The 26,293-nt window shown below is 32.3% G+C and overlaps 2 protein-coding genes across 2 annotated transcripts; both read left to right on the forward strand.

Moving 5' to 3' along the window:
- The first annotated feature begins 4,423 nt into the window (after positions 1–4,423).
- On the forward strand, positions 4,424–10,362 carry LOC114425310 (alpha/beta hydrolase domain-containing protein 17B-like). Its single transcript, XM_028392192.1, has 5 exons — positions 4,424–5,235; positions 6,865–6,901; positions 7,615–7,851; positions 8,252–8,299; positions 9,347–10,362. Exons 1-5 carry the CDS (start codon positions 4,919–4,921, stop codon positions 9,932–9,934), a joined length of 1,227 nt encoding a protein of 408 aa, XP_028247993.1. The 5' UTR covers positions 4,424–4,918; the 3' UTR covers positions 9,935–10,362.
- A 9,926-nt stretch (positions 10,363–20,288) lies between these two features.
- On the forward strand, positions 20,289–25,080 carry LOC114368979 (cellulose synthase-like protein D3). The gene is made up of 4 exons (XM_028326282.1): positions 20,289–20,811; positions 21,042–21,869; positions 22,332–23,139; positions 23,230–25,080. Exons 2-4 carry the CDS (start codon positions 21,070–21,072, stop codon positions 24,973–24,975), a joined length of 3,354 nt encoding a protein of 1,117 aa, XP_028182083.1. The 5' UTR covers positions 20,289–20,811; positions 21,042–21,069; the 3' UTR covers positions 24,976–25,080.
- Positions 25,081–26,293: the final 1,213 nt, after the last annotated feature.

Below are 26,293 nucleotides of genomic sequence, written 5' to 3' on the forward strand. Positions count from 1 at the left end.
ATGTACAAAATTGAAGCTTTTTTTCCCTTCCCTACTCCAAGGTGGGACTCATGGGAGATGCTAACACAGAGAGAAAACTATTTTTTCGTTAAAAAAATATTAAGCTTAACCAGTAATAAAATATTCATAATGATTGTCACAAAAGTATCACAGAGATTAGTAATATTGTATATAGTACTTATAATATAAATTTAAAATTTATTTGAGAAGGCCATTAAAAGATAGAAAAATATCAAATGTAAAAGTTTAATCGGAAGACTATTATCACTATGTTTGGTTATCAGTTTAAAAAATTATTTTATAAAGTAAACTTATTTTCGTAACTTGATTACCTTCATAAGTATGATTGCAATAAAATTTGTCTTGAAATTCAGTTTTACAAAAAGAAAGATTTGGATTGGTTTTACAAATTTTAATACAATCATGTATCATATGATCCAAATAAAATTGGGTTTGAATTTTTTAAAATAAGATGTTAAATTTAAGTTTTTAGATAAAATTGGTTGAAATGAGATATATGCCACTAAAGTCAAAATGATGAATATTTTGAACGTATAAAATGGTAAAAAAAAAGTTTAACCGAGTGAATTGGCCCACCCAAGTCTATAATAACTATATTTTTACACTTCCTTTTTTATTTTTCCTGTACAAGCTCCAAACCCGACACATTATGGTAAAAATTGAGAAAAGAAATTTAAATCCTTATTTTTAATCATGAAAGAAAGAGTATAAAAATAGTGCGTTATATATACTGGATAACGGATATATTATTTTCAAAAACTCAAAATCAGCAATTTTTGCTTACATTATAATGTGTCTTTTTTTTTTTGTGATTAAGTGCATTTTAAAAGTGACATAAAATGAAAATAAAAAAAACAATAATGAGTTTTCTTTGACCGTAATACGTATAAAAACATTGTGTAATTATTTAAAAGCCACAATTTTGTTAACCATTCTCTAATTTCTTTGTGATTCACAATTTGATCAAATTATCGAGGTCAGAAAAAATGTAATATTACACTATACATAAAATTGAGTATAGAAATTAAATATAATATTAGTAAAATCAAGAAATCTAAAAATATGATAAGGAGATGAAAGTTTTATTGAAAAAAACCACTGTAGGTACTAAAAAAAAGAAGTTTTATTATTAGCAAAATCTCTCGTGGTTTGGTGAAGTGTCCTTACAAGCTCTACCTCACACAATGCAAGTTATAAGAATTTTCATCCACAGTGCATTATTATTATTATGATCTCTCTCTTTCTTATTCACTGTAATTGTTGGCTTCTGCCACATGTTATTGGCGCAGTGAAGTTATTTTCGTCCCACACATGGCAACAACACAGACTTGTCCTTTCCTTCCGATTTTGGTTTGTTTTCCTAGTACTCCCCTCTTATCTATGTCAGCCCCATCACAATTTTTATTAATTATTATCATTTAATTGTGCGTGTTAGAGGCATGGGTTGCACTTGTAGCTGTGTCCGTATTTGATTATTTTTGTTAGTGAATGAGGCAACTTTTTAAGGTAATTAGGCTTCTTTGGTTATTATTGGCAAAAGTTTTAAAGTCATGTTTGTTTGCCAAAAGAGAAACCGCCCGGAAGTAAGACGCATTCAAGAATTCTAGCTGCCTGCACCAAATGATAAAATGTTGATGTGAAGAAGCTCTATAATTTCTTTTATATTTTTCAATTTTTTTGCCATGTTTAGTTGTTGTGAAGGAATATTGTTATTTTATTGTAGATGGCATTTTTTTTTAATTTATTCTTGGCTTATAATTTGTTGGCTACTTGGACTCTTCATTTTGCTAAAAGTTTATTTTGTTGATCACGGTTTATGAAGGTCATTGTAGTTTTGTTAGTGTGGCATATTGAGATAAAAGGCTTGAAGATTCTTTCTAGATATTCTGAAAGCAACCGCTTAAAAATAATTTAAGATTTAGTTAATATTTTAGAAAACAACTATTCTTTTATAACTTTTATTTAAAATTTAATAAAAATATTTGTTATTTAAAATAAATAAAACATAACACAAACTTTCTTAATTATGCTAAAGGTAAGGTTTATATATATATATATATAAGTAAAAGTTTAAAATCATCTCTCACATAAAAGAAGATGAAGAAATTATCATGTAATTTAAGATTATTATTTTATATATGATTTTGATTAATAATCATTCGACATTTTAAATTAAAAAATTATTATGTTATTTTTTAATTTACATCTACATATCACATCATTAATCAGAATCATAAATAACATAATGATCCTGTACTATCTAATTGTTTCTCTATATAATAAAAATAATAAATAATTAATATTTTAACATATTCATAATTTATTAAATATGTGACAATAATAACTATTGTTATTTTCACTAACAATTGATGTTACCTACTCTCGCGTAGAAAAGAGTTGTTTATTTTAGACGAACCAAATCCACTTAGCACCACATATTCACATTTCTATTACAACCCATCACTTTTGGATTATTCCATATTAGTATTCGATTAACAACAATGATTTTATCTTTAAATTATTGTTTTTCTAGTTATCGTATCTATAAAGTAAGATTAAAAGAATTAATTTTATAAAACTTTTAATTTTAACCCAAGTAACTTACTATGCTGTCCGTTGTTTGTTTGGAAACGAATTAAATTAAACTAATGTGCATAAGTTAGTGTGAACATCAGAAGATTATAGTATAAAATATAAAATAAAATTATTTCCATTAAATAGTACTAAGTACTAACTCCTATCGCTGTCCGTTGCGTCACTTTCAATTCAATTTCCATTCACGTACTTTATTTCACCAATCACATTTTTTCTTTTACACAGAGAAACAAAATTACAAAAAAATAAAGAAAAAGAAAATCGAGGTTTTGAACGAATTATCACCACCTGTAGGCCAAATTCGACCTTGTTAATGATGAAAATTTTGCCTTTTTTTTTCCTTGCAATCGCAATATGTGCATAACTTTTTCCTTTTGATCAAGAATATTTTCTCCGAAACATGATTATGTCTGATTTGATCGATAATTAATCATACAGAGCCATCAAAATTGACATTGATGGCTACTTAGAAATGAAGACTAAAAAATATTATGGAATTATCCCACAAAATTTATGGTCCTGGATCGAAGCCACTTGGATCACTATTGCAGGCTCTCAAGGGTCTAATCTAATCTTCAGAGAAACGTTACTCTGCAATTGGCGTTGGGTAAAAGGACTTATTTATATATACAAAAGTCAGCAATCAGTGCCAGACAGACACCTGAGAAAATGAATGAATCACCCATGCCAACCACAGTCACCCCAACATAAATACAGCACACTGTTTCTCAAATATATTTTGGAAATACTAAAATGTTTAAGTTGTAATTAAATTTAATGACACTGCTCATATTCAAATGATAATTTTCTCATCAATAAATACAACCTATATTGTTGATGAATCAATCAATGCATCCACTATGAGAATGAGTAAATGTTTCATTAATGAACGTTATAATAAGTTAATAATATAAACTAAAATTAATATCAATAATTAATAAATTTGAGAATACATTTATATTTCTTATAATTAAGACAAAAGATATACTTATTTATTTTATATAGAGGACGAAAAGGAATATTATATAACCATTTGTTATAAGTTTTTTCTATCTTAAAACATGTAACGACTATTTTTATGTAAGTTATAAAGTTTTTGTCTTTTTGAGAAGGGTTATCAACATATTTTTTTAATACACTTCTTTTAGCATATATTATTATTAATTAAAATTTACTAAAAACTATAAAATTTATAAAAAAAATCATTAAATAAATGAAACTTAGAAGAAATAATATTTTTAAATAAATTTAAATCAATAATAATTTCTTTTTTATCTATAGAAATTAAACATGATACTAGAGAATTTATAATATTTACATACCTAATAAAAAACATATTAAATAATTTTTTATGTACCAAAAAAATTATTTAAAAAAATATATATTAAAATAAGTTTTGTTTTAAAATGTTTAGTTTAATTGAATTTTGGAGTTGAATGAACACTTACATGTTACTTATTAATAAGATTCTTAGGACACTGAAAATCAAACCCACCCACATCGTTTAGGAGAATATGAATTCATTTTTTTTTCTAATCAGACTAACATTTATTGACTATCAAAATAAGTTTAAAAAACAACTTATAAATGCATCATAAATTATTTTACACACATTCATTTATACTTACTCTTAAATTAAGTTTAAATAACTTAAAAACAAAATCTTCCATAAATAATAGTAAGTCTTTCTGATCCTCAACTCCTTGGAAGAATTAAATAACATCAACATTTAAATCCATACGTAAATAATTATACTTATTTAAATGCTTGTTTTCAATAGAGAGAAGAAAGAAAGTATCATCTTCCAATATAAAAAACGTCAGCAGAAATACAATATGAGGTGCTGCTCTGCATAGCTGACAACTATGAAGTCATGCACATAAATCTAAACTGAGTTTTGAAATTAAGTCCTCTGTCCTTTCTTTCTCTTTCACTCTGTGTTGCCTTGCCACAACTACACTCCACCTCTCACAGTACACACTCTCTACTCTACTCTACTCATCATCCATAGACCATATAGTTCCCCATCCCCATCCATATTCCATACCAGTAAGTAAGTAACTCACTCCCATAACATTAACATTTAATTTAACACACCCCACCCCTCTCTCTCTCTCTCTCTCTCTCTCTTTAGTGGGCCAAAACTTCCATTTTTATCATTCTCTGCACTCTCCAAAAACCTTCTTCATTTTCACTCACCAACACAAATCAATTCAAACAAAGGGAAGAGCCCCAGATGAAATCACAGTCTCTGTAACCCATCAAATGAGTTTGAGCTTCTCCATCTCTTGTTGGGGGGTGAATGGGGTGCATGGTGTCTCAGCTAGCCGCGAAATTCGCATTCTTTCCGCCGTCGCCGCCGACGTACCAGCTCAAGAAGAACGAGGACGGCAAGCTCACGGTGGTCTCCGCGGCGGCGCCGATTCCCCACGCCGATGACACCTCCCTCGACGTTCTCCTTGTTGACACCAAGCACGGGAACAAGATTGTGGCGTTTTATCTGAGAAACCCCTACGCGCGCCTCACTCTGCTTTATTCTCATGGCAATGCCGCTGACTTGGGTCAACTCTATGATCTCTTCGTGCAACTCAAGGTCAATCTTAGAGTTAATCTCATGGGGTTAGTGGTTTTCTGAATAATCATGCTTAAGCTTAACCTCCTCCTCTTCCTTTTTCTTCTTCTTTTTTTTCTTTTTGTTGTTGTTTTTGTCTTTGTCTGGTCTTATTTTACTTCATTAAACCTCACGAACTTCAAAGACCGCACGTTATCACTGACCCTTCTTTTGTAATTATCTCCGTGTTTTTTATTTTTAATTTTACCCCCTCTCTCTCTCTTCCTATTAATGTTTTATTTATTTATTCCTATTTTATTGGGTTTGTTTGTGTAGCGTAGATCTGAGATTAAGTGAATCAATATATGCATGCTTTGGTTTGGTTTTTGATGAGTTGTTGTCGTGCGTGTTTATTTTAGATCTGGTGGTGAATGAGTAGTATTGTATAAGGTATGGCATGCCAATGAATGTCAATGCCTTTTTCCTACAACATCTTTTCAATCAATGTGGAAAGTGAATGGAGTTGGAGTTTTGGGGCACCTGAATGTGGCTTCTCTAAACAAACAAACAAAAATTGGAAAAAGTAAAAGTGAAAGGGAAAAAAAGATAAGAAAAGTGGTTTGTATGTATGGCTTGCTTCTTCTTGGTAGTCCGTAGCAATCTTTTGCTTGATCTCTCTTTGTCTTCCTTTTCATTTTCTTTCTACCTCTGTATAAAGTATTCCAGTTTTTACCTATACTTGGATGGCGACGTAGCCTAGCGTTTTTCTTCGTCTTTAGTAATTAGTGGGGTCGGAGCATGTCAATGTTTTTCTCCTTTTTACCCCCTACCATTTCCAACATTTTTGCTACCATGTTATTGCTCCCATCCTTCAACTTTGCGGATAACTAATCTAACTAATTCCCGTGTCGGGGAACCTGCCTCACAATGATTTTCTCCTTCAAAAGGTTTGAATTGAGACCTTATTCAAGGAAATCATTCCCCCTTTGATCAACCATTTGTTGGTTCATCACTTCCAAATAGGACCAACATTGTTGTCCTTCTGTTTCAAAATTTAATTATAAAGGCTTAAATACATTTTTTTATCCCTGCAAAATTAGCATTTTTTTCATTTCATCCGTGCAAATTATTTTTTTCCGCTGTAGTCCTTGCAAAATGTTTTTGGATTTGTTTTCCGTCCTTGCAGTGTTTTAGAGAATGTTTTAAACAATATAAAAAATACTTTGAACAGTAAAATATTATTTGAAATACTTTGAGTACTAAAAACAAAACACATATTTTATATGGATTAAAACAATTTTTTTTTCAGGGACAAAAATGAAAAAAAAAACACTAAATTGCAAGGACAAAAATGTATTTAAGCCAATTATAAAATAGGAAAAAACATAATAAGGGCTTTCTTTACTTGTTGCACTTTTAAAATGTTGTTACCTTCATGGATATGACTGATTAGTGGCCATTGGCGCTTGAACGGTTTCGTAGATCAATTTAGTTTACCAATTGATTTCACCATTTGAACCAATTTAGTGCATTAAGGGACTTGTACTTGATTGAATCAAATTTGGAGTTTCTTGTGCTTAATGGATGGAAATAGTTTTGAAAGATGAAAATGATGTTACTTCAATATCTTAGGGGGCCAACACTTTTCGTGACTAAAGTTGAAAATTGATGTTTTTATGCAATATTTTTGTTTACAGATATGACTACTCTGGATATGGGGCATCTACTGGCAAGGTAGGCCATTCTTTGGCAAATGCAACATTATATGTTCTGTTATATTGAATGGACCACACACACATAAATAAGCACAATTCTATTTTGTTGAATTGAAAGGGTAGTACTTGAGCAGAGTACTTTTATTTCTTTGATCTACAATGCACCAAAAGAATTGCAATTTCATTTTCTGTAGTTTTTGTTGAATTGTTTATTATTATTATGAGATTACATCTTCACCCAAAACATTGAGGAATTAGGTGGATGGGAGTTTGTTCCCTTTATATTATATTTATCAAACTCGTTCTTAACAAAAGTGGGACTTCAACTCACTTGAATTTCCAACAACACCTTAGAGGAGTATTTATAGTAAACCAATTTTGAAACAGTTACTAGTTAACTTTCTAATGATCGTAATAGTGAATTGTTAATAATGATTTCTTAAGTAAGAACTAGTAGACTGACAGATTTTATGGTACTCTGATATATACTTGGATGAGCAATGTGTACATCTACATTGTTGTGATGCTAAACATCAGACCTGTTTGATGTCATTATTTCATTTTCTTAACTTTTGTAATGGAAACGACAGAGGCATATTTCCCTGTTGAATTTTTTCTTCCAATTTGTGCAATGAAATCTGTCTAGTTAGAAATAAATGGTCTTTTCTTTATTAGAAATTCTCTGGATGACATGTTATTGATATGTAATTCCAATACTTTAAAATCATGCAGCCTAGTGAATCCAGCACATATGCTGACATAGAGGCAATATATGAATGCCTTGAAACTGAGTATGGAGTTAGCCAAGAAGATGTAATCTTGTATGGGCAATCAGTTGGAAGTGGACCAACACTGCACTTGGCTGCTAAATTGCCTAGGTTGAGAGGTGTGGTTCTTCACAGTGGCATTCTTTCTGGTCTTCGAGTGCTCTGCCATGTGAAGTTCACATTTTGCTTGGACATTTATAAGGTAATATATATAAGGCTATTGATTGAAAAGAAACATGTAGCTTACGCTTGAGTATAAGATCAGAATACCAAACAATATATAGGCAATCTGATATAATGTACTTGTAAGAACTGAAGCATGGCTCAAATGTTATCTACTTTTGACATTTGGCAACAAAATGTAGGAAAAATAATGACTATGGAATTCTGTCAATGTATAATGGTTCTTTTTTATGTTGACCAAAATATGAAATCAACTAAAACATTAATGCTAAACTATTTGATCTACTTGAATTTAACCTCTTCATGGAATCTTTAGCAAGATTGAAGGAGACTCACTTTTTAAGATGGATTAACTAATATTCTGTTTCCTGTATTATTTCATTTGATCTAATTGTAATCTTTTATTCCAACTCATGCAGAACATCAACAAAATAAAGAAGGTCAAGTGTCCTGTACTTGTAATACATGTAAGTATATGATGCACTATAATCACACTGTTTTTCCTCCCTATTTGTTTCTGTTGACATTTGAAGCAAGTATATGGACAAAGCACATTACCCATCATACTAGAGTTCTTTCCCTAGACAGGTAGCTAATATGATAGTCCAGTATATTGTCATGGAAAAGAAAATGAAAGACTGGGAATTGGGGAAGTCCTTCCCTAGTGATATTCTTTTCTAATTTAAGATGGTGTATGGTTGAAGTAAACTTGTAATGTGAATATTGTCTATTCTTAAAAAGAAAATAATTTGAAATGGTTATGCCTCAAGCATGAACAGGTAGCAACTACATAGTGAGAGAGATTTTCTTAATGCTTAACCCAGATTCATGTTTGATTAACTTTTTTGTTTTGGGTCTTCTTACTGCCAATTGAATGTTTTGTTAAACAAATCGTATAATGTTTCATCATAGGCTATCATCTGCTTCCACCATTAAATTGTTTTGGTGATTGTTTTCCCCTTGATCCAGAGCAAATATGCCTGGCTTTGTTTAATTAGTTTCAGCTTCAATTAGTTTTTCAGAAATTAGATGAAGAATGCCCATCTAAGATTCATTGATTTGTAAAAATATGTTGGTGAATAGTGATCTTGTATCTGTAGTCTTTGTTGCTTTTAAGTCTGTTAATTAACTTTTCAAAACTAAAAGTTCAGCTTTAAGTCTGTGACAAACACTTTTTCTTAAATTTTCCCTTGCATTTCATAGAAATTCACATTAAACATCACCATTCATGCTAATACTTTATCCCCTAAGCTTTATTAATATGCCATATATCATATATCATGTCTCTGCACTTAGTGTTGAAATAAGAAATAGAATTTCCTCCACATAATAGTTTTTTCCCTTCCTCAATATGTGTGTACGAGGGCACATGCATCTGTGATTAACAATTTCTATATTGTCCTTGAACAAAGCTGGCTTGGCCTAGGTTTCATGCTTATGTGTGCATCTAGTTTTTGCATTAGAAATTTCCTGGGAGTAAAGTATTATGATAGACGTGCTAAATTGTTTCACAGGGTACAGAAGACGATGTTGTCAATTGGTTACATGGTAATGGACTTTGGAAGATGTCAAGGGAGTCATATGATCCCTTGTGGATCAAAGGAGGTGGTCACTGCAACTTGGAGCTTTACCCCGATTACATCCGCCATCTTTGCAAATTCATCCAAGAAATGGAGAGCATGACAACTGAGAAGCGCCTCAAAAAGATTCGGCAAAGTGCGAACCAATCCAAGTCAAACACTGGTTGCACCTGTAGTAGATGCTGTAGAGTGAAGTGTTGTAGAGTTAAATGTCCTGAATGCTCTAATTGCTGTTGCTGCATGAATGTTTCCTGGTCTATCAACTGTCCTGAATGCTGTTGGAGACCTAGCTGCAAGTGTTGCCGCCTCCCCAAGTTCCCTAGTTGTTTCAGATCAATCTGCCGCACAAAATGGTCGTGGCCTAGCTGTTGTGCAACAAAATGTTCATTGTCATTGCCTAGCTGCTGCTGCTGCTGCTACCCGAAGCGTGCAAGACCAAGTTGCTGTTGCATGAATTGTTTCTGTTGGCAATGTTGTGTAGGAAAACACAGTGATGGCACAAATGGAAAACAGAATGGCTAATGGTTAAAACATGGTTGTATAGAATGGCCAAGTCTTGCGAACACACCCTTCAATATTGTGCAGTGGTGTTAGTGTTACAAAGAGGAAGAGGAAATAGTGGATGATAATTGTAGGAAAGTGATATGATCCAGTGTCCTCTATTATTTTTGGTTTATTTGGAGTTATTCCTGAAGTTCTATTGGAATTTTTTACTCATAAAACATTGGTGTTTTAATTAACTTTCCTGGCAGGGGATGAAAGACATTGTTGTATCCTTTTAAAGTTTTGAAGTGCACTTGTCTTGGTGTCTAGACTCTAGTAGTAGTAGTAAGACAACAACCTTGAATAGTCTTTTCAGTGATGTCACCTTCACATGTGTATCTAGCAGCGACAATGGAGTTACGGAGTTGCAGGAATTGGGTAAGCTGATAATTACGAGCATTTTCATTTCCCGGGGTGAATGCTGAATGTTACTATCTTGGTTGGAAAGATAACACAAACCATTGATTTTCTTTAATTTTTGTATGAATCATATGCTTGTAATAACGGACGGAATTTTCAAAATCCCAATAATATCTTGGGAAATAACTGAGATTTTAAGAAATGCTTTACAAGTACTACATTCATTGAATAAAATATTGCATCACAACTTACATTTGTAAGATGCTATGCAGATTTTCAGACAATGGCAGATCACAAAATTTCTTATTGGCGGCAAGAACTGATTTATAACATTCGTAAGCTTTTATAAAATAAATAATATCATAATAAAAGAAATTCAGAATACTTAAGTTATGTGTGGATGTCCATTGAGGAGTCCGAAACATTAAAAATTAAAAATAAATAATAAAATTAGTGTCAATTAATATTACATTTATTTTATTTCTTATATTTTTACATTTATTTTAACAAAAAGAATTATCTTGAGGGAGAAAACTTATTTTTTTATATGAGCAATTTTTTTATTATACATAGGTCATATAACATGATAATCATCTTTAATTATGATAATAAATTCTGAGGGAATTGATACCTGAAATTCTTTCATATGATATATTTTGAGTTTAATGATAATATATTAATTGTACAAAATAATACTAGTGTCATTTAATCATAAATCACAATGAATAGTTATTTTTCTTCATTATCTTTGACTAGAAGTATTAATTTCAATATCTATTGGTTTTCTCAAGCACATGTCGGTTGATCAAAAGTGACATTAGGGTGAGACGATTGTTACAGAATATTATTTTTTGGTGTTATTCTTGTCAATTTTTTGTATTAAGAAAATTATTTGACTGATCAAAATTGACACACTAAAATTAATGTTTAGAGTATCATGTTTAGAGATTCATTTGTTTATAATTATAGCTGTAAAATTTAACTGCCAGAGAGAGATTGCTGAACTTTGCTGCCTTCCTTCATCCACATGACTACTATTTCTTCGTCGGTATAAATGACCTTGTGCATGTTTCATGGACATCTAAACTGGGCTGGATAGTTATGGGCCAATACCTGGCCCATTTCCTTCCAAGTGAACAATTCTTCAAAGTTAGGACTGTCAAGGTATTGGCAGTTGCTTTGGGCATCCAGCATTTTCGCTGGGACACCCAGCAACATAGGTAAAAAGACTAAAATACTCTTCACTTTTTCTTTAAATACGAATCAACGATCCATATGATTCATATGGATTGGCGATCCGTATGACTCATACCGATTGACAATTTGTATGAATTTTTTTTAAGTAATATGTATGAGTCATATGGATTACAATCCATATAACTCATAAGGATCAATAATCTGTATGAGCTTTTTTTAATTATTTTTAAAAAAATTGAAAAAAAAACTCGTACTAATTATTGATATGTGTGACTTTTTTTTTGTTTTTTATTTTTATTTTTTTTAACTCATACGGATTGTTGATCCGTATGAGTCATATGGATTGGCAATCTGTATAATCATACGGATTGCAATCCATATGTTTAATTTTTTTTATTTGTTTAATTTATTTACAAAATTTGATAATTAAACAAATTTTATATTTAATTGAATGATGTATTTAGATATTTATTAAAATGATTAAAAATTAAATAAATTTGATATTTCATTGAATATTTGGATGTTTTTTATAGCAATTGATAATTAAATAAATTTGATATTTTTTACATATGTAAATACTTATTAAACCTATACTTTTTGTTTATAATTTATATATGTAAAAAAATTAATTATTAGATAAAAATAATCATCACAAAATTTATTGTGTAAATTTACATGTACATTAAATATAAATTATAAATTTTAGTGTTATATATAACGACACTATTTATTTATATCATAATGTGTCTATTAGCTCTATTGGTTTGAATGTTCTATTAATAATGCGGAAGACACAAGTTTGATTCTTACTTTAACCATTAATTTTAAATTAAATCGTAAATTATATTTTTGAAAAAAAATTTTAAAAAATCCTATGGGCTACGTACGGATTGGCAATCCGTAGGGGCATATGGATTGACAATCTGTATCAGGCTTACGAAAGGGTAAAATTGGAATTGCACATCTTCTACGGTGTACCAGCAAAACGCTAGGTGTCCCTAGCAATTCCCCAAGGTATTTTGTATCCGGTCAGGCTAGGTTAGTTTTATTATGAATTGATAATTTGTTAGTCTAATCCAATTATTAAGAGCTAAGAAGGATTACCCACTTCTTTAAGAAAAGTTGCACTACCCTGTGTTTTTTCTTGGTTTTGCTTGCAGTAAACAAAATGTCGTCGATACATGATAAATTAAAAGGAGATATGAATCTCCACCACATTCTTCTTTATTCTCAGTATTAAAATGGCAATGCATAACATGCATAAATGACAATCAAATGCCACACTTGTCCACATGATTAATCATACATAAAAATATTTTATTTAATTTTATAATTGGTTATCTAATTCCCTCCACAAATTACCTAGCCAGCATCTACAATGACAATCTTTTAAAACTTGTGTGTCATGCATAGATCGATTGCGTTCAACGATGTGGAGGCTGGAAAGATAGCAGAAAGAAATGAAGAATATGCTTATTTAGGTCCAATCCACGAAGGATGATGATACCGAAACGCAAATTATTTCATCGTATCGGTGATAAAAGCCTAACTGACTTTTTTCTGATAAAAAGTAGCATCCATTTATACAAGAATTTAATTATTGGATTGGTTTTGACTTTGGACATGTATGGATGGTGGTAGTTCAAATCATGATGGGTCTACTGCTAGTGGCCCTGAGACCTTTATGCAATCAAAAATGCAATAAAGTAGTAATTGGAATATTTTCATGTCCATTTGTCCCTGTGCCCTGTGGTTTCGTTTGGTCGGTCACATATTTCATCATACAAACAAAGGAGATGAGCACACGGACACATTGGTTGAAGTATTGAAGTAATTATTGATGAATTAATACATTTGTTGAGCATGTGCCACGTACACATTGACAACAACATTTTTCTACTCTTATCCACCCCGAAATCCATGATTTCATACGAAACTAATGATTAATAAGACAATCCTCATTCCTCAGTATTATTGCAACATTAGAGATAATAGGATATGTAGAGGTGATGATGGTGAACAAAGTTTCTTCCTTTTGGGTTATATTGGGAATCTGGGATCCTGTCGTTTCACACTGACAACAGGAAACAAAATAGTTCCTCTCCTCTCATTGTAGTCCAAAAAATAAAAATAGAAGCATACAAATAATGAAGAGAAAAAAATGGTGAAAAATTGAAGAAAAAAGTGAGACATCCAAATAGAGAAGCTAGAGGGAGCATGAGACTGGAGAGAGTACGAGCGAGAGAATATTCAAATTATAGAAGTAGCACAATCACACAGTAGTCAGAGTTAGTGACAGTGTTACACAAGAGTAGCAGCTAGATAAAAAGTAAAACCTATATATAGTCTACACTTATATAAAATCTATACAACCACTGTTTTTACATGTACAACAGTACATGTGTTAACATTTTTTATATACAACATCCTGTAAAAAAAAAAAAAAACATTTTATAAAACATGAGTCCACTACTTTTTTTGTCATCTTTAATTTTTTTTTTCTTTCCTTTTCTCTCTCTCCTGCTAGTGCACGTTCTAGTTTATAATATAAACAAATTGGACCACATTTTTAAAGAAAAAAAAAACTAGACGTGTCAATTGTTTATATACGTTTCTCTTTTAGAATTTAAGAACTTTTTTATTAATGGAAAATTTCTAAATCTACTCATTTAAATCTTGAAATGATTAAAAAAATAATAATTCCTGTATATTTTCAATGCAAAAAAAAAATTATAACAGAAAAGTTATACTGTCAATTAATAAAAAATCACGCTCATTATAATTTTACACCACAAGAATGAATTATACTGGCATTATTATAAATTATAAATATTTGCAATGCAATATGTTGTTTGATTAATGGAAAAATAGCGAAGGAGGGAAATGAGGGAGTTTGGTACTGATTAGGGCTTTTCCCAATTTCCAGCAATAGTCACGGCCAGGCAGCGGCAGCCTTTCACGATTCATTCATGTGAAAAGGAGAAGTGTGGGGCCCACATAATGCGGGGCCCCGAACTTTCATGATCCATATATATGTTCCATTACGTGTAAAGTAAAATTTACACCATCAAATGTGTTATGTGGTTTTGTATTTTTTTACAAACTATAGTATTTTTTTAAAATACCAAGTTTTTATACTAATTCCGATTTGTTTTTTTTAAGAATGTTAGAGATATTCGCAAGTTAGTTAGAGATAACTAGAAAAAGAAAAGCGAAATCCTCAAAGCTTTCTACATAATCCTTGTTATTCTAACATGGCTGAAACAAAGAGAACTTTAGAAGATTTAATGAATAGGAACTAAGACTTAGCATGCTTATAATTATAGGACTACTCATAGATGCAAATAACTTTGAGATTAAGTCTTAAGTCCTTTTTCTATGACTTATCTCCTAAAATCAATTTGGGAAAAAGACTTAAACGATCTAAATTTTTATCTTGTGTACTTTGTAGAAATGTGCAACATCGTCATTCACATAAATTTTTCCCAAAATATAGAATTAGATAGATTTTTTATTAACACACGATTTGCACCAACACATACTCTAATAATAATAACATGTATCCTTTCGGTATGCGTTGTGAACACTTTCATTTTTAGCATCTCATCTTCTCTAAAGAAGCGAAACTCGAACGGATAGAACAAATGTGTCTCACATAAGTTTTGAAGTGTCTCACATAACTTTTTATTTTTCATTACTTCTATGGTCGTGCCTCGTGGCACAGCAACACCCTTACTATTGACATGGTTCGCCAGTTGATATGTTCCCACATGTGTCCTTTTTTCCAACAGGACTATAATTCCTATTCTTATCCCTTCATTCCCTCTTTTGGTCTATCTACATTTGGGTGAATTCATACGCTTCATGGATGGAGCAAAAAGTGGAGTCTTGGTCAGAGTTTAGTAAAATTTAACAAATATAACACTGTGTAAGTGTGTTATGGGCAAGGATGGAAATAAGTTGGGCTATTAGTAAGAACCTATCGCTTGACCTATTTATAGTTTAATAAAAATGTTAGACTTAAGTTTTTAAAAGAACTTATTTAGTTAAATAGGTTAAGTTTGAGCTCATAAAAAAGTCTATTAAACTTGGTAGATAAGCTTATTTACATATTACATGTATATATTTAATATATCACTAAATTAATAATCTCATATCATATATAAAATAATTTTTTGAAATAAAAAAAATATTATTAAAATAAATTAACTTAAATTGTAAGTTTAAATTCATGAATCATAAATAAGTAATATGTAAGGGTGATAATCTCTCGCATGCTAATTTTTTTTATTCCTTTTGGTTAATTTTTTTTGGGAAAATGTATCGTTTGTTTTTTCTTTTTAATCTTGGCATGAAAAAAAATTAATAGATCAAAATTTAAAATACTAAAACGAAAAATAGAATTTATGCATTATCCAATTAAAAAATGCGATCCATGGATCAAATATGCAAGTATGTTATGTTGTTGATTACCATTTTTTTGTTTGACTTTATTGTGCGGAGACATTATCACACTTAAGTTGTTAAAAAACTAACATGAATTATAAGTTTCACTTTTGAAAAAAAATATAAAATTTAGATTTAAATATAAAGTAGGCTTTTGAATAGGTTAGGTTTGACTTTTAAAAAGACCAGGTCATGTAAAAAAAATATTTGATAGATAATAAGATATACTTAGACTTTGGTTTTATAAAGCAGGTCAAACCTATTTAAGTAAAGTATGGTGTTAAGTTGTTGGCTAGAGTACCAAATTTGTCACAAGTAGTAAAGTATTAGGAAATCCGAGTGTCGAATCCACATGAATTTTGTTTGTATTTAGATTAATACAAACTTAAATTAAAAGTAATAGATAAAGAATTTAAAATAAAAATAAGAAAATATAGTAGATAAGATAAAGATTTAAATATCAAAATAGAAGGAAAAATAAAAGTTTTAAATTAAAAGATTTAAAGATAAAAATAGAAGATAAGAAAAATGAAAGATAAGAGAAAATAAAAGATAAAGATAAGATAAGATAAGAAAAATAAAAGATAAAAATAAGAGATAAAAGAAATAAAACCAGAACGTGATAAGGTTGAGACCTAGTCTGCCTTGTTTGACTAAAATGTATGAATTTATGATTTTTCTTTATCAATTTAGGTTATTCTGATTCCTCATGATGACAAGCTTATCTTATTTATCTATTTTTCAAATTCCTTTGCAAAGACTCAACAAATAAAATGCATGAAGTATGAATTCGAGATGTTTGCAAAAATGCATGGGCATAAAATAATCATTCTATGTCTAGTAATGATTTTCCTATGAAATCCTTTCTTTTTGTTCTATTCAAAATTACCCTCTTCCGAGCGTCTAACCCCTAAAACTTACCTTCTTTAAATCTTATTTAGAAGTTACCATAAAAGAATGTAAAGATGAATAATGTAAGATAAAAACAGAAAAGATAATAGTATAGAAAACACCTATTTACATTGATAAACATGAGTACATCATACAAAGTTCAAAGGATAACATTCTCATTACTAGAAAAAACCAACAACACAATTTCTATCTTAGAAGCTAGAGGGTATTTTTCTTATTCTAAATCACCTATTAATAAATAATAAAGGTGGCTTGGTAATTAATTATGAGGGTATAATGGTATGTAACTATGTTCGTTAAACTTTATTAGACATGTTATTACCAAAAAGTTTTTTTTTCCTGAATGGTCTGGGCAAAGCTCCCCATAACTAAATTAACCATTATTCAAGGAATAAAGAGTTACATTTGCATCCTCCATGAAGAAGTTTTTAGTGAAATCAAGGATTGAGAGAAAGGAGACTTCCCTACTGTTGGTCAAACCATGTTTTGCAAATGAATTTGTTAACATGTTTGACTCCCTAAAAACATGAACCACACTATTAAGTTGAAAAGTCAACAAACTTCCATGGATCATATTTACCAACTCAATAAAAGAAGTATTGGCACATAAACTACTATTCATTATTTTAGCAACCTCCAAGTAGTCATACTTTAAATTAATCTTCTTGCAGCCAACTACCTCCGCCATTCTCAAAACAAAAAACATTGCCCGAAGTTTCGTTTGAAGAATAGAACAAAACCTTAGTCTCCTAGAAAAAGCTTAAACAATGTTATATTCATCATCCCAAATAACCCCATCACACGAAATTGCGTTTATGGTCTAACAGACAACATCATCGCATTTAAATCCCATCACGAAGTTGTGTATATCGGTAAAAAAATCTCATCAATTCTATATTTTTCAGGGAATTTTATAGGAGATTTCACAAGTAAACTCAACTTCTAAAATTAAAAGTATAATTCAACTAAAAAGAATGTGAAAATGATGCAATAGGATTTACAATTTTCTGATAAAGTCAATGATAACTGCGAAATATAAGCTAATTTGATAGTCAATTTTGATTAAAAATGATTCCAATTTCTTTACTTTATTATTGTTTTTAATAAAATAATAAAGAAATTAACATCTTTGTTATTTTTTAGTAACAGAATTCAAAAGAAGAAAATTTGTGATTTGAGGAAAAAATGATGCAAAAACTAGAAGAAAAAAATCTTAAAAAAAAAGTTGGAAGAATTGGATGCTCGCTAAGCGCGCGATAGAGGCTTAGCCCACATTGCAGGCTTAGCGCGCGATACAGGCTTAGCCCATACTGCAGACTTAGCGCGCATAAGGCTCATGAAGAAGCCCAAAGGCGCGCTTAGTGCGAAAGTCCGCGCTAAGTACGAAGTCAGCGTGAAAAGTAAGCTACATGGTGTCTATATAAGGAGGAGAAAGTAGACGGAAAAGACAGACAATCTCAGAACCTACACACTGGGTCTATCCCTTATGGGAAACTCTCTCTTTATGCAATCGTTCTTCTTATCTATTAATATAATCTCAATTTCTATTGTTCTTTCTTGCTTTTCATTGTTAATGTGTGGTTTGGTCATTCATGCATTTGTTTTAGGGATTATTTATTGAGAAATGGTGATGTCTAAAAGAACTATTAAAGAACATCTCAATATTACATTGCTAGATATAGCGTGACTTTGTTGTGCCTTTAAATAACATCTTTTTACTTAATGTTGTTTATTATTTTGTCTTTGCAAAGGGATTTGGGAGAAAGAATATATAAACTAAGCTCTTCAGCGTGAGAGATTTGAGTTGAGTATATTAACAAATGTGGGTGAAAATTGAAAAAACATTCAATAGAGAATATCGTTAATATTACATCAAGGATAGTTAGACACACTAGAACCTAACATTATCATATTCTAAATTCATCTTTTGTATTTAAAGCTATTGTTTAATTTTCTTATTATCATTTTCTTTTGTCCTTTTTACTCTTAAATTTCACATTTACAATTCTTTGCCTCTCTTCTTGTCTCTTCTACTTCTCCTATTATTAACAAATTGGATATTTAACAACGTAAGTATAAACAAAGTTCAAGTGGACTCGACATTCGAACTTCCGTTTTAATCTTTACTACTTGTGATAAAATTAATACACTTGTCAATCAATTAATAATCGATGATGATATTTTAAGGGAATAAACACCTTATCTATTTGAGCATTATTATACAAGGGGTATGAAGGTTGCCCTTTGCTAGGCTATATGAAACAAACATCCCTTAAACAATTTTTAACTAGTTTCTTCATTTAATAAAATCATATCCGAAGCATCCTTATTTAATTCAAATTTTATTTATAATGACTTCTTTGATTCTTGTAAATTATAATATTAACCACATGACCTTTTCAAGGTAGAGAAAAAAACATTTTCATTTAAAGCAAGTTTTCATTTAAAACATTAGCGTGAAGAGGATAGTTATTTATTTATTTATTATTTTTTTACTTTGGTGAGAGCCTAAAGAGGATTGTTTAGGAAATGAATTTCCTTTTTTCAAATGAGATTGATGAAGTTAAATAAAGTTAACTAACATTTTTCAGTATTGTGAATTAATATTTTTTGGTTTGTATTCGAGACCAAAGTAATAAATTTTTTATTGAAAAATATTTTAATTAAATAACATTTTTTATAAGTATATCCTATATAAACATGGTATAATAATTAGTCTTGTAAGTACTTAGGGAAGACAAAAAAAATGAGTGCAAGATGAACTCGACTTTACTATGAATTAAAATTAATTATAAAAGTTTTCTCACCAACTTTTACAAAAACTAATGTGTATAAGTTCATTATATATATATATATATATATATATATATATATATATATATATATATATATTGTATTTTCTCTTAAGATTATATATATTAAAAATTAAATAACTGTATTTGGTCAATATTACATTCAACAAATTTAAAATACGTCTTGCTAATCAGGGTAAAGAACTAATAAAGGATTTTATTGAAAATTATATAAGACTGCATTTAAAAAAATCATAAAAGAATGTATATTCAGATATCTTAATAAGATTATTTTCCCGTTATACTTCCTTAATCAGTATCCTATTATTCAAAAATAATCATTGATATAGTTTTTAAAATAATAACTATTACAAAGCATACTAAAAGTGAAAAATTTATGAAACTCGTCTTATTAAAAAGCAGAGTAAAATTGGAAATTAATTAGAATGAAGTAGAGGAAGAACACATAAAGTTGGCCGCAGTAGAAAATTTCTCCCTGGCCGAGTACAAACCGCATGAAGTAAAACTAACATCCATCTCCGTATCAATCAGACACTTCGTACTTCCCGAAAGAACCTTCCGCAGTAATAAATAAAAATAAGAATAGAATCACGATTCACGCATATCTAATTACAGCACATTGCAAATTTGCTACAACTATTTGCTTGTCTTCTCAGCCACCGAGATCATTGGCACATTGTTGGAACATAATAGTATCATAGGATATTCATCCCTGTTTTATTGTTTTTTCTTTCTTTCTCTCTCCATATCCTTTTCCCGGGTTCTTTTTCACGCCGTAAAAGTTGTCGTCAATTTGGTGTTTTTACCAAAAACACACCCTTTATTCGTTTCCGTATTACCAAACTCCTCAATACCATTCAAAATGGCTGCAGAAGTTGAAGCAGCGTTTAAGGTTGCCGGGCCGGCATTGATTTTTGAAGTGTGATTTCGAACGTGGATGTGATCCGTTCTGTTCTGTTCTTTCTCTCTGTGTTGGAATTATTATTATCAACGTTGATTTGGTTTTGTGTCCCTTTTGTTTAGTGGGTTTTGAAAATCCTTATGTGTTAGACTCAGTCCTGTTTGAGAGAGAAGTTGACACTTGACAACGTCAGACACGCGCTTAATTGGTTGTTGTCCTTTGAGCTGGTAAGACCATTTTTTAAAAGAAACTTTCTTAATTCTTTCTCATTGCAATTATTTTTTATAGTAACTCATGTACTCCTCCGTCTTGCCACTTGACAAACAGAGCGAGCGCTGAGTGTTTCTTTATTTTCAATTTTCCGTGTTTGAAATTGTTGTCGCTTTTTTGAAGAATTCTAAAAGTTTCATCTTTTATATATAATGAAGTAGTGTGTGGTGGTGGTGTTGAATTACAGGTTTCTTCTTCAGTGTGGTTTCATTGCCATGGCTACTAAATTCAAGCGTGTATCCTCCATTCGGAAGATCACACATCTGAGCAATGATATGGATCAGGAGGGTGCGAATGGGGGGATTGCTACTACCTACTCAGTTCACATTCCTCCAACACCTGATAACCAGCCTATGGAGATTTCGCTGGAGAGGTCGAATTCTCGGAGAGTGGAGGACCAATACGCTTCGAGTTCTTTGTTCACAGGTGGTTTTAATCAGCTCACACGTGCTCATTTGAAGGACAAGGTGATCGAGTCAGAATCCAGCCACCCCCAGATGGCTGGTGCAAAAGGGTCCTCTTGTGCAGTACCTGGGTGTGATAGAAGTCTCATGACTAATGAAAGAGGGCTGGATGTGGTTCCTTGTGAGTGTGATTACAAGATTTGTAAGGATTGTTATATGGATGCTTTGAGGGCTGGTGAGGGGATTTGCCCTGGTTGTAAGAAGCCTTACAAGGAGGACCCTGAGCATGAGCTGCAAGATGTTGCCAACTCACAGGCACTGCCTTTGCCTGCGCCTCCTGGTGCTGCTCATGGGGTTAATAAGATGGACAAAAGTTTGTCGTTCCCGAGGAGCCAGAGTAATGAGTTTGATCATGCTAAGTGGTTGTTTGAAACCAAGGGGAGCTATGGATATGGGAATGCTATGTGGCCTAATAAAGAAGAGGAGCCTGATGCCAGTTCTGGTTTTGGCTCTGATTGGATGGAGGGTGACCCTAATGTGTTCAAGGAGAAGCAGTGGAAGCCCTTGACCCGCAAATTGAGTATTTCTGCTGCAATTCTCAGTCCTTATCGGTATGAGACCCTCTTCCTCTAGATTTATGTTTTCCTGAATTTTTTTACAATGCCATGGGTGAGTTGAATTTTCAGATTTATGTCAATGCAATAATTTGTTTTCTGTTATTGATGATATCATGGTAGGCTTAACTCAAGTTGGTATCTTCATTATATGACATTCAATTTGAATCAGTTTTCTTTGCAAATGAATGTCCAACCTCTTTTTGAGGAATTTAGTATATTTTGTAAATAACTACTTTATATAAAATGGGAGAAATTATTATGTTATAGAAAATGTGCTTGTCTGCTGATTCATAATTTTGACTTTTTTTTTTTGTTATTGTTATTATCATCGTTAATGTTATTTGGCTAGCTTCTGGAATTGATCGATCACTGTGTGAAATATGCTCTAATCTAATATGGCAGTAGCAGTATTTGAATCAACATATTAATTTTAAATGTTGTTGTTTTGAGTTTCAGGCTGATGATATTAGTTCGGCTAGTGGTTCTAGTTTTGTTCCTAAAGTGGAGGGTCGAAAACCCCAATGAGGATGCAGTCTGGCTGTGGGGAATGTCTGTGGTTTGTGAAATCTGGTTTGCCTTCTCCTGGCTGCTTGACCAGCTTCCTAAGCTCTTCCCCGTAAACCGTGTTGCCGATCTTGATGTTTTGAAAGACAAGTTTGAAACTCCTAATCCCACCAATCCTACTGGGAAATCTGATCTTCCAGGAATAGATATGTTTGTCTCAACTGCTGATCCAGAAAAAGAACCACCACTTGTTACTGCAAATACCATTCTCTCTATTCTAGCTGCTGATTATCCTGTTGAGAAACTCTCATGTTATGTCTCTGACGATGGAGGTGCACTTCTAACTTTTGAGGCCATGGCAGAGGCTGCAGCTTTTGCCAATATGTGGGTTCCTTTTTGTCGGAAGCACCACATTGAGCCCAGGAACCCAGAATCTTATTTTAACCTGAAGAGAGATCCCTACAAGAACAAAGTGCGGTCTGATTTTGTGAGGGACCGCAGGCGAGTAAAGCGTGAGTATGACGAGTTCAAGGTACGGATTAATAGCCTTCCTGATTCGATCCGGCGCCGTTCTGATGCATATAATGCCAGAGAAGAAATGAAGGCAATGAAGAAGTGGAGAGAGGATAGAAATGAAGAACCAATGGAAAATTTGAAGATTCCTAAAGCTACATGGATGGCTGATACTAAGCACTGGCCTGGTACTTGGACAACTGCTGCACCGGAGCATTCAAGGGGTGATCATGCAAGTATCATACAGGTAATTATCAAATCTTTATCAGACTATTCATTAGTATTCAATATTGATCTGAGTTTGGAATAATCATTATTTGTCTTGTTTCAAATGTAGGTAATGTTACAACCCCCAAGTGATGAACCACTGACTGGAAAAGAATCAGATTCAAATGCCTTGGATTTCAGTGAAGTTGATATTCGTCTTCCTATGCTTGTCTATGTTTCTCGTGAAAAACGACCCGGCTATGATCACAACAAAAAGGCAGGGGCCATGAATGCCTTGGTTCGAGCCTCGGCCATAATGTCCAATGGCCCTTTCATACTTAATCTTGACTGTGACCATTACATATACAACTCTGAGGCACTGAGAGAAGGAATGTGCTTCATGATGGACCGCGGTGGGGACAGGCTCTGCTATGTTCAATTTCCTCAAAGGTTTGAAGGAATCGACACCAATGATCGCTATGCGAACCATAACACTGTCTTCTTTGATGTCAATATGCGCGCTCTTGATGGAATCCAAGGTCCTGTATATGTTGGAACAGGATGTCTATTTCGAAGAACTGCTCTCTATGGCTTTGATCCACCCCGGATTAAAGAAGAGGGCGGTTGGTTTGGTGGGAAGGAGAAGAAGAAGAAATCCTCAACGGTGGCCTCTGTCTCTGAGTCATTGAGGAATGGCAGCATAGAGGAAGAAGAAATGAGCAGTGATCTTGTTCCAAAGAAATTTGGCAACTCAAGTCTTCTTGTTGATTCAGTAAGGGTGGCTGAGTTCCAAGGCCTACCCCTTGCTGATGATGATTCATCTATGAAATATGGGCGTCCACCCGGTGCTCTAACTCTCCCTCGTGATCCTCTTGATGTTGCTACAGTTGCTGAGGCCATCAATGTCATCTCGTGCTGGTACGAAGACAAAACTGAATGGGGCCTTAGAGTTGGGTGGATCTATGGATCAGTTACTGAGGATGTTGTGACAGGCTACAGAATGCACAATAGAGGATGGAATTCTATATATTGTGTCACCAAAAGGGATGCCTTCCGCGGCACTGCTCCAATCAATCTCACAGATAGGCTTCACCAGGTTCTTCGCTGGGCAACCGGCTCAGTTGAAATCTTCTTTTCCCGCAACAATGCTCTTTTTGCCAGCTCTAGATTGAAACTTCTTCAGAGGATTGCTTACCTTAATGTTGGAATTTATCCATTCACTTCCATCTTCCTTATCGTGTATTGCTTCGTTCCTGCTCTCTCACTTTTCACTGGCCAGTTCATTGTTCAAACCCTTCAAGTCACCTTCCTAGTTTACCTCTTGGGCATAACCTTGACCCTTGTCATCCTTGCTGCTTTGGAAATCAAGTGGTCCGGCATTGAGCTCGAAGAGTGGTGGAGGAATGAGCAATTCTGGTTGATTGGAGGCACAAGTGCACACCTTGCTGCTGTGCTCCAGGGTCTGCTGAAGGTGATGGCTGGCATTGAGATTTCATTCACTTTGACATCAAAATCCGGCGGTGATGACGAAAACGATGAATTTGCCGATCTCTATGTCATCAAGTGGACATCTCTTATGATACCACCAATAACTATCATGATGGTTAATCTGATAGCCATTGCTGTTGCTGTTAGCAGAACTATATACAGCGAAGATCGCGAATGGAGCAGCTTGCTTGGAGGTGTGTTTTTCAGTTTTTGGGTCTTGTCTCATTTGTATCCCTTTGCAAAAGGGCTAATGGGTAGAAGGGGTAGGACACCCACTATTGTGTTTGTTTGGTCGGGGCTAATTTCAATTACTATCTCACTCCTTTGGGTTGCTATTGATCCTCCCTCTGGCAGCAGCCAAATTGGAGGGTCATTCCAATTCCCTTGATTCTTATACTGCTTTTAAGGAATGAATCTTACATTTTTTTTGGTAGTTACCGTTCACTGTTCAACAAGCTATTGCTTTTAAGGAATGAATCATACATTTTTTTTACCACATTCTCATTGACACCTTTTCAAGCTATAGCTCTGGGTGTGACTTTGAAATTCTTAAGGGAGCTATATCTGAAGTTGAGGAGTATTAAACTGTGATGTGACTTTATGACACAACTGCTTCCTTCATGAGTTTCCATGTTTTTTTTTTCCTTTCAAGGATGTGCTTCCCAGATACTGTTTTTGCTATACAAGCTGTCTCTTACTGTAACAAGCGAATTGACAAGCTTATTGTCAGCTGTAAAACATTTATAAAAGGAGATTCCTGTTAACTGCGCAATCGTATTTCCTTCGTGAGATAAACTATTTGAATTGTACTCTAATTGTTGAAATTTGAGACTAAAACCCAACATTCAAAGTAAGTGTTGAAATTGGATTAAGCTTTTCTGTCTATAATAACGTGTGCATGTGACTTCCAAGCATCGGAGTTGTTGGGACTTGATCGTGTACGTGGGTTGCTTCAGTTTATTTCTACTGTATGAAAGCTTTTTAATTAAAATAAGTATTTGATTTTAACTTTATTAAAGAATTCTTGCAAGTTTATAGATGTTTATAAAATAACTAGATGATGGTTTTGATAAGGTTGGGATGATTTTATCTCATGCAGGAAATAATGACTAATACTTATTAAAAGCAATAGAGAAATGGTTTGTTAATATCTACCTTATGCTCAAAATGTCCTTTGCAAGCCACGATTTTGAGGACTTTTTCTTTTTTAATAAATTAGGTGATTTTGTAAAATAATAAAGTAAATTAGGTGGTTTTGAAAACTATCTACTAGAGATTAGTGATTTTGATTTCTGTCATCGGTTTCTATGACATAGTTTTAAGAAACTATCCCTAATAAGGGGGTTGTTATTTTCACCTCTTATCTTTTTTAAAAACAAGCAAAATGACACTCTTCTCCCCGATTTTCCTGCACGAACTTCCTCTTCTCACTATTTTTTTTGAAAAAGTTATTTAATTTAATTTTGATATAGTTTATCCTTTTAATACTAATTGAATTAATTATGACAAATTATCATAGTGATGACACAAGTTACCCTTTTAATTGTAATCTAATTAATTATGATATAAGTTATCTTTATAATATTTTGTTTATTTTGAATTAATCCTTTTAAAAAATATTTAGTAGGAACTAAAAAAAAATAATTTATATATTATGAGGACAAAAATGAATATTTTTTATAAGGATTAACGCAAAATAACAAAAA

The sequence above is a fragment of the Glycine soja genome, chromosome 9 (assembly GCF_004193775.1).
Source record: "Glycine soja cultivar W05 chromosome 9, ASM419377v2, whole genome shotgun sequence".
Taxonomy (NCBI): Eukaryota; Viridiplantae; Streptophyta; class Magnoliopsida; order Fabales; family Fabaceae; genus Glycine; species Glycine soja.

Excerpts from the sequence above, each read along its gene's own strand:
- LOC114368979 (XM_028326282.1), top strand. The coding sequence starts at position 21,070 with ATGGCTACTAAATTCAAGCGTGTATCCTCCATTCGGAAGATCACACAT. Across the intron at positions 21,870-22,331 it reads GCAATTCTCAGTCCTTATCG|GCTGATGATATTAGTTCGGC; the intron begins GTATGAGACCCT and ends TTTGAGTTTCAG. Across the intron at positions 23,140-23,229 it reads ATCATGCAAGTATCATACAG|GTAATGTTACAACCCCCAAG; the intron begins GTAATTATCAAA and ends TTTCAAATGTAG.
- LOC114425310 (XM_028392192.1), top strand. The coding sequence starts at position 4,919 with ATGGGGTGCATGGTGTCTCAGCTAGCCGCGAAATTCGCATTCTTTCCG. Across the intron at positions 6,902-7,614 it reads ATGGGGCATCTACTGGCAAG|CCTAGTGAATCCAGCACATA; the intron begins GTAGGCCATTCT and ends AAAATCATGCAG. Across the intron at positions 7,852-8,251 it reads TTTGCTTGGACATTTATAAG|AACATCAACAAAATAAAGAA; the intron begins GTAATATATATA and ends CAACTCATGCAG.